General features: G+C 38.9%; 1 protein-coding gene across 2 annotated transcripts in view; it reads right to left on the bottom strand.

The window, feature by feature from the left end:
• Positions 1–795: 795 nt before the first annotated feature.
• Positions 796–9,476, bottom strand: part of NOL10 (nucleolar protein 10) — a 52,958-nt gene continuing 44,277 nt past the window's right edge. The window contains exons 20-23 of one of the 2 annotated variants that reach the window (XM_054279679.1): positions 8,402–8,504; positions 4,409–4,900; positions 1,934–2,019; positions 796–1,287 (exon numbers count right to left, since the gene is read on the bottom strand). In XM_054279679.1, coding sequence (XP_054135654.1) covers positions 4,781–4,900; positions 8,402–8,504 — 223 coding nt within the window. In that variant the 3' untranslated portion in view covers positions 796–1,287; positions 1,934–2,019; positions 4,409–4,780. Of the gene's footprint in view, positions 2,020–4,408; positions 4,901–8,401; positions 8,505–9,476 lie in introns of both variants that reach the window. The other variant, XM_054279678.1, reaches the window with a different exon arrangement.

The raw sequence follows: 9,476 nt of genomic DNA, 5'->3' as shown, positions 1-9,476 counted from the left end.
CTGATACATGAATGCAAACCAGTCTGTATCAGGGGATACTCACAAGTACTTTGTATGGAAATGCCACTAAGAGGACAAACACAAAGTAACATGTCACTTTATCAATAGAAATTTGCAACTACACCCCATGTGGATCAAGGATCTGGGTCAAATTAAAAAACAAAGGAGAGCCATTAATTTGATCAGAGGGCTGGAACATCTCTTATGAAGCGAGGCTGAGAACTGGGGCTGTTGAGCCTGGAGACAGAAGGGTTGGGGTGACTTTAGATCACCTCCCAATAGCTACAGGAGGCCTTCAACAGAGCTGCAGAGGGACTTCGCACATGGGCATGTACTGAGTGTAGAAATAGGACAAGGGAGAATGGCCTTAAACTGAAAGGGGTGGCTTTAGGTTAGATATTAGGAAGAAAGTCTTTACTGTCAGGGTGGTGAGGCACTGGCACAGGTTGCCCAGAGCATATGCAGACTCCCCATCCCTGGCACTGCTCAGGGCCAGGCAGGATGGGGCTCTGAGCAACTTGTTCTAGTGGAAAGTGTCCCTGTCCATGGCAGGGGGCTTGGAACGAGATCATCTTTAAGGTCCCTTCCACCCCAAATGAAACAATGATTCTATGACCTAGAGATCCCTTAAAATTCAGGAATTCCTTTTCTTCCAGTAGCATAAACTATAAGTGGTGCTAAATCTTATTATTTGCTGCAGGTTTTACTATAAATTGTTCCTTTTGGTGACAGAACTATTTCAAGTTCAACACAAAGAGCCAGTTGTTGAGTAAAATGGGCTTTGAAATACAGAGATAATGATCAAGAGGTAAAATTTATTAATAGATTTATGTGCTTTCATTCAGTTTAAAATCCCCATACTTCTCAAGATCAGACAAAATATATTAGCTATGGACACATGCCAGAAGAAGTACTTAATCTTTAAGAAAGAGATAAAAAGATAAAACTAGTGAGTGATTCAGGGGAAGGATGAGACAAAGGGAAAAAATTACTCCAGTCAATTAATGATACATGTTTCCTCCTTATGCCCTGCAACATTCATAGAGTAATCAGGCTGGAGAGGTCCTCTAGAGTTCATAATACCATTCCTCACCCTCAGAGAAGGTTCCACTACACCTGAAGATACACAGACATCTATACCTGCAGATGTTTAATCCAACATCACAAGATTTTTTGTGGACATTGCACAACCTCCCCAGGCAAGGAGCTGCACTGCTTCACTGTACTCCTGCATCTGCAATACGGTCCTTTCTTCCTGGAATTAAATTATACTCCCCATTTTCAAACCTGGAAACATGAAGAATACAAATTTAAAAGGCTGCTGCAAAACAAGATGGAGTAATCTGAAAACTATTTCATTCTCTCTCACAACTCTCCCTGAAGCCTGACAATCTCAAATCTGCTTTAAACTCCATAAATAAACCCCATGAGAACAAAAATGTGCATGTGCATATACATATACATTTTACACACACTTGCTACATATGAGGGGTAATATTTTAAAATCACGTTTCTTTAGTTCAGATATTAAAAACAAGCAGTGTGGGGTACAGTTTTACAAATTTATTTTCAGCTTTGTTTAAATTGTAGATGCTCCTCATTTCAGACAATATACCAGCCACAGGAACACAGAATGATTCTTGGCTTGGTAACAGAATTTTGTAAAGAACATTAGATAATTAGTTTTGGTTCAATGTTTGTTGAATGAGTAATAGCCTAACTGATATAAATCATATTACCTGTGGAGTAAAAAAGTGGTGAAGTACAGGTGAGACATCAGACCTAGGTCATTCCTTTATCTCACCAGCATTTCGCTACATTTAACCACTATCTGTACATTTATTTACAGTGAGTTTTCAACACTGATTCTCACCACTGAGTTCTCACAGGTATGAAACAATCATACATGAGTTTCCATGAGATTACTCTTTACCTTAAGAGTATGAACCTTAAATGTCACAAAGGATCCCAGCAGCTGCTCAGCTTCTAGGAAATGCAATTCTGGATAAAGACTGATTCCTGCAGTACAGAAAATGAAGTAACAGCAGACTGAAAAATGTTAATGAAACCCAGGCTGACACTTAAAAAATGCCTGCTTTGGTTGCATGATGAAGTTAATTCATTTGCAATGATGTTGCATTCATGCACCAGATTCTGCTGAAACTTCCAAACTTCCCCAGAGAGCTGTTCAAGAACAACTTTAACCGGCAATTTTCCTAATCGATCTCAGCAATCATGTTTCATGCCAGGTGCCTATGTGAACAGTGATGTCGATTGAGAACTGGCCGAATGGCAGATCCCAGGGGGTCATAAGCAGTGGCACAGGGTCTAGTTGGAGGCCTGTCGTTAGTGGTGTCCCCAAGGTTCAATATTGCTTAACTTATTAATGACTTGGATGAAGGGGCAGAAGGTTCCTCAGCAAGTTCCCTGATGACACAAAGCTGGGAGGAGCAGCCAGCACCCCAGAGGGCTGTGCAGCCCTTCAGAAGGAACTCAGTGGGTTTGAGAGTTGTTGTGGTGTGTCGTACGCACCGCTGCAGAGAGTGGGGCAGAGAGGAACAGTTTCAAATGCAACAAAGGCAAATGCAGGGCCCTGTAGCTGGGCAGGAATAATCCTGGTACCAGCACAGGCTGGGGCTGGCCTGCTGGGAAGCAGCTCTGTGGAGAAGCACCTGGGGGACAACGAGCTGTCCATGAGCTGGCAGTGCCCTTGTGGCCAAGCAGGCCAAAGGTGTCCTGGAGTGCATTAGGGAGAGCATTGCCAGCAGGTCAAAGGTGGTGTGTAAAGTGTATCCCAACTTCCTTTGAGGTGAAATAAACAGCATGCTAAGGGCAGTTTACATGTCCCTTCCATCTAATAGTACAAAGCACACTCCTTTAATCATATCAGCTAAAACCTAAATACATGATCAATACTATCACAATACTTACATTATGAATCTAAGTGCATGAAAAGCAAAACACTGACTTAAACCAGTCCATCAGAAGAATCTCAAAACACAAGAAATACACTCATTTTAAGCTGAAAGTTAACCATTTCAAACTCAGTGCATTACCACTCTGCAGATCAACCACATTCAGTTTTTTACTACTCTTGACAGCCCACAAAATCATTGTAAAATACAGATGCCTTCAACCATAAATGCAGCTCTAGATCAATATAATGGGATTTAGACCCACCATCAGAAGGAGCAAAATTGGCCAAATTCCTGCTCTTAAAATGCCGGTTCTGTCCACTCAGTCCCCAACTCTCCCTGTATCAACCACGATGGAGGCCAGTTTCCACTGTTAACCTTTCCACATTCCTACAGCCCTGTGTATGATGTAAGCACACCCAAACTGCACACAGATAGTTTCTAAGAGATAACATAATGCTCCAGGGGGAAGATGCAAAAATAAAAAGCATGAGAAACTTATGGACAATACAGAAATTTGACAGCTTGAGGTAAAAAAATAGGTATTGAGAGACTTATCATTTAGTTGTATGCAAGGGCAGAGGTGATGACTACAATGTAAGTTTTTGAAGATGAAAATATCAGGAGAAAAGTGCCTTTTTAAACTAAAGGCAGCAACATAATCAAAACCATTAATTAAAGCAGGTAAAATTAAGTCAGAGAGGAAAAAAGTTATCCATGTGGCTAACTTTTCTATCATCTAACAACAAAAAAAATCAGGCTATGAGAAACCAAGGCTTTTTACTGAAGTAATCGCAAATATTCTACAAATACAGAAACCTGATCAGATTAATACCTCTCTGGTTTATAAAACAAAATACTTAAGAATCTCTTAAAAAGATTTGAGTCTCTTAAAAAGATTTACAGTTACAGGGAGATTCACTGATTTTAGCTGAACCAAAGTTCAGGTTCTTTTATCTAGCAAAAAGGTAATTTATAAAGGCTTTTAAAAAGCAATAAAAGGTTCCTTTAGGATCAAAGGTAACAACTAATTTATTTGCTAAATAATGACCTACTTAGGTTCAAGGGTTTTTTAAAGTTATTTAACTAAACTCTTTTTTTGAAGCATAGGAGACTACTGGCATGGCCTTAAAGTGCTTGTTATATGAAGATAAACCACTTGATCTATGATGAAACATGGCTGGCTTTCCAAATCAGAAACATCAGGATCAGGTTTTGTACTTACAAATTCTAAGTTAATAGGACTACCCTTCTGAGCTTCCCCTTTGTACAGTGGTGTGGTAAGAGAGGTTTCCTTACAGAATGACTCAGAGGAACCCAAATCAGGCATTCTCAATTGTCCCAACAAACATTTGTACCATTTGCTATTAAGGCAACCCAAGAATATAAAGCCAAAGTCAGTTTTTGAAAAATACAACTGTGTGTCATCCTTCAAGAATCAGAAAAATTTGTTGTGTCCTTGTAAAGATAAGCTTTTAGACAAAACAACTTACCTTTGATCTTTTATCTAAGCAGTCACAAAGATTTCAGAAACTGAAACTCACAGTTCTTAAGTTAAATAAAAGACAGGCAGCCTTGTTGTATACTAAATTCTTATATAGAAAACATCCAGGGTTACACAATAACCAATTGCTGGTGATTTCTGAACAAATACAGCTCACAATGGACCATATTCATATTGTCCTTTGGTCAGTACTTTAACTTTCATAAACTTTTCAGTAATTAACACAAGGTTTAGGAGGTTCTGGCTTTGTGTTCACCAATGAATCAAAATACAAATCCATTGGTACTGTGTCCCAATTTGAAAAAGCCCCTTTTTCAAATGAAAATGAGGTAAAAGGTTTCTTAAAAAAAGCCAACATAAATCAATGAAATAGTCGTCCTCTTCCACGTCTGCTCTTGAGATGACTGGCAGAGCGCCGGAGGGTTTTCCTCTCCTGACGATGTCGTTTCTCAGCTTCCTGCTGTTTCCTTTGCTGCTCTGACTGGAATATTAAAACAAAAATAGACTCAGGTTCCTGTAAATTTATACATCACCTCATTGTCCCAGTATCAATATATCAAGTCAGAATTCCACTAAGCAAATCTGGAAATGCTACAGTTAGTTGCTTTGTGCTATCTTGTGTCAGATTGTAACTGTTAATTCTAGATATCCTTAGGCATTATCATTCCAAGCTTTTCAAAGCAAATGTTTAACATAAAGATATAAAAACACAGTGAATAATGTATTTCAGATAAAAAAACAATGCTTAACAATACAGTCCATAATTTATGTTTAAATACTCTTAAGAACATAAATCCAAATTTGTGGTTACTTAGTATCTACTTTGGTTAACTAGTGTTTTCAAGTTTAATCACAGAATCACAAAATAGAATAAGTTGAGCTGGAAGGGACTCACAAGTATCACTGAATCCAACCCCTGGCCCTACAGGAGCCTCCCTGGCCAGAACAACACTATGTGCCCAAGAGTATAGTCCCAATGCTTCTTGAAATTTGTCAGGCTTAATATTGCACAATTCAATTTTTAAAAGACAGAACAATTAGTTAAATTTGCTGAAGCACACATGTTTCCTAAAACAAGGTCTCAGGAGTTCTTGAAAGTGTTTGATAGACTGTGTGCAATTCTAGAAGGAATTTCTACATAAAAGTAATCTCTGCTCCTGTGGCACATGATCTATTAATGTTTCTTTCCTTAATCAAAAACATGGTGGAAGATATTTTGATGTACCATGTAGATGAAATGGTTCTTAGAGCCACAAACTATTATTTTCTTTGGAAGACTAAAGCTTGTCTTTAAACCGTGCATAAACTGTAACTAGCAGACTTGAACTAGCCAAGCTCAGGAAACTGCCCATGTCAAAAAGTACTCCAGCAATTAGAGCAATTTCAAGCAGCCCAGGATAACTGCACTGAGAGTGTGACAGAATTACCACTGTGGATGCAGCTGCATCCCCACTGCACCTCTTTCTGTAACCAACAGCATTCACATCAGCTCATCTCCCCCAGTCTCCCATGCACACACCATTTAAACTGAGCTAGAGGTTTGCTAGCACAGACAGCATTTTGGCTAAGCTGAGTTACAAATCAGTGTACCAAATATAGCAATCAGCCCATACTGGTATCAAGGCAGAAAAAGCTACTGGTTTTAGACTTTGATGAAATTTATGAACTTCCATTTTCACTGCAAGTACAGCAACAAGAAACCCCCTATTTGAAAATACAGGTAGTTTCTCCCTGTCTCCAGACCTCTTCTGAAAGAGTCTTGATGAATCTTACTTAAGCTCATGTTGACAGCTACTCATAGTATACTGAAACTGAATGACCTTGATCTGCATCAGAAATTTTAACGTTTGGGGCTTTTAAAGGTCTTCCATACTGTCCCAGCAGTGTAAGTACTTTGGTATTTTAGAAATCACACAATTTTGTTAGATCTATTTGCTATTGAAATCGAAAAATAAGCTGCCACATTGTAGGAGCCATATTCCAATTCCCTGAAAACTAAACTGTGAAATATCAATGACAAATAGTTTCATCACCAGATGTGTCACTGGTAGCTGGGCATCAGGGGGCTGCCAACATACCACACCAGCAGGAGCCAAGTTCAGCCTCAGTTCCACTGACTTATGAGTTGAAGTGACACCAACCCCATGGAAGGACAATTCTCTCCCCTACTAAATCTTTCCACCTACTCCTAAATACACCTGCCCTTTGAGGAAAGGGCATCACAAAGCAGAAGCTGACATTTCAAGTGACATTAAAATCCCTTTTATGCCTTGTTAATTCTAACTCTTCATCCTCTGAAAAGGAGTGCCAAGACTGCATAGGGTGACTTCCTCCTAGTTCTCCCTGGCTCATTCCTTAGGACTTCAGAAGATATACACAAAGTCTGTTTATTTAAGAGAAGACTTGTTAAGTCTTACTTTGTTATTTTTTTTGATAGGAGGAAATATCTTCACTGCAGATGCACTATTTTTCTTTAAATTAGATTTTTAAAAATCATTTTAATGCAGATGACGACTTTGTACATATTTCAATAAAGTAATATCAGTAAAAAGTCAGGAAAAGAAAATCCATACATGTCAGAAGCACTATAATTGAAAAAAACCCTCAAAGCTGTATCTTATCTGATAGAATCAAGTAAATTTGGCATTCTGAACCACTGCAGTGTCTGTCTTCTTCCTGCAAGGTCTGTCTACTTTGCTCTCAAATCTCTGTCAGGAAAAGGTGACAGTTCAGCGTGCACCACCAACTGCAATAAACCTTGTGGCTTTCCACTTTGTAAATTCAAGCTACTGTAAAAAAGACCTTCTTTGAAGCCCTGCAAACCCCATTTAATGAGCTACAAGACACCAGCAGTTACAGAGTTGATAAAATTGCCAGAAAGATTACCCTACAAGGCCCTGCAGAGGAATTTGCAATTTATAACAGAGTCACCACATTTTAAATTCCAGCAATATAGGAATCAAAAATAGATGAAAAAGGACATCTGCCAACAGATAATAATCAATAAACTAAGTAAGGTAGAAACAGTCAATAATTCTGGGGTGGTTTTTTTTCCCCTTTCAGGCATATCCAACATGACAATTAAATAACTACTTAGCCATTTTTGTGTTAGCCATTTCTGTTTTACCACTGAGGACAGTATTTGACCAGTGGTAAGGAGAAATGTGTTATAGCAAAGATGTTTACTTGAGGAAAACTAATTTTAACCAAAGGAAATTTTGTCAGGTCAAGTATCAATTCATATGGGTTTTCAGCTTTTAAATTGGATCCTCTCTTAGTTCTTAAGCAATTTTCCAGTACAAAAATCCCTAAGTGTACTGCAGCAGTAGCACATGCACAGAGGCATTTATTTAACTGTCTCCACACTATAAATCACCTGTATGCAATCTACAAAATTCTTTAGAATGGAAAATCAAAACGCTTGGGCAAGGTAAATAGGCAGCAGTCAACCATACACTCCATATGGAATTTGACAACCAGTATAGGACCAGAGCTCATTCCTGTGACCCTGTGTTACATAAGGTCAATAATGAAGGTCGTTTGGAGCTCTGCTTCCATCATGCTGAGACCCCTCAACACGCTGAACCAAGAGAAAGCCTAAATTGCAGCACCCCAAGTTGTATTTGGATCTGCAGACTGAGATCTGATCGGTGCTGGCCCTGAAGTCAGGCAAGGCCACAAACTTCTGGTGGTACCTCTGCAAATAAACTATTAAAAGATGCAAGCCATTATTTTCCACCAGAACATAAGATTTTATGAGTGTTGCCTGAGTTATACAGGATAAACACAGAGTCCTACCGGAGGCTTTCATTTTCTTGGCAAGAACCTGAAGAGTTGGCAGCTTATAAAGAAATGAAGAGGGACATTTGCTTGACGGTTTTAAGTTCCTGTTCTTTCATGCAAAAACTTAAGTTACTTGTGTATTATCTTAAAAATTACACACACACACACACACATATATATATGTACACATATAGCTCACCTTCTTTAATTTGAATGTTGCCTGTTTGCTGCCTACTGTGGTATCAGACACATTGAGTGTGCCAAGTTTTTCTTCAAGCTTTAAACGATCTTCAAGAGTTTTCCTGCAGAGAAAAACTAACATTAGTCCCTATTTTTGCCATCTTTTTATTTATCTTTTAAATAAAAGTTGATAATGCAGTCAAAACTAATCTCAATTTCTCTGAAACCTTGAAACGTCATAACTAAAAAAAAAAACATTCAGGAAACAGAAAAAAAAAAAAATTCAAATCATTCCCTCCAGACACTGCTTTCAATAGAAACACTTTCAAAATCTATGTAAAGTTCATTGTTTTTGCTGCTAAAAATTAATATGATTCTAGTTGAGAAAGACACCACACCCTTCTATTGCTATAGTTTTCTCTGAAATATCCAATAAAGTTGGTGATATTAAACTGCACAAATAAAAAAAGTAATACTAGATATATTCAGTTTTCTTGAAATCTTATAATTTCTGAATTAGAAACACTTTTGAGGGAAGGAAGTAATCTTGACTATACACCCGAACCAATTAATCTCCAAACAAATCATTTCACTATTTAATCCAAGCACGAATGCCTGTTTGGACACTGTGCCCAAAACAGTCTAAGTTGTCTGCTGAATAAAAGAACAATATAATAAGAGAATGTGATGAAGACAGACCCTGGGCCCAGACAGGAGCTCCACAGAAGCACATGCCTTCAAGCCCAGTTTATCACTGAATTTCTGTAAGGAAACTGGTGTAGAGCCTCTCCCTCAGGCACCAAACTCCAGCATTTCTGCGGACAAGGGGGTAGGTGCTGTGGACAAAAGTGACAATTTTCAGCTCTCCTCCACTGAAGTTAATGCTCTGCAAAAGCAAGCCACATGGATGTGCCCCAGTGGCTCCAGGTTGTGAGCTGGTATTTAGTATCATGGTGGCCAACTTCAGTTAAGGCGGGCTGTAACTGGAACAGCTGAGGAGTAGAAAAACACCTTGTTCCCACACAGCCTCCAGCTCAGGGGGAAGCAGGCAGACAGGGACAGTGCTGCCTTCAGCCAGCCTCCCTAAGGCACCT

Source organism: Melozone crissalis, unplaced genomic scaffold (assembly GCF_028551555.1).
Source record: "Melozone crissalis strain CALT ecotype California unplaced genomic scaffold, PUWL_Pcris_2 ptg000027l_1, whole genome shotgun sequence".
Taxonomy (NCBI): Eukaryota; Metazoa; Chordata; class Aves; order Passeriformes; family Passerellidae; genus Melozone; species Melozone crissalis.
This window is presented reverse-complemented; position numbering and strand designations above follow the sequence as displayed.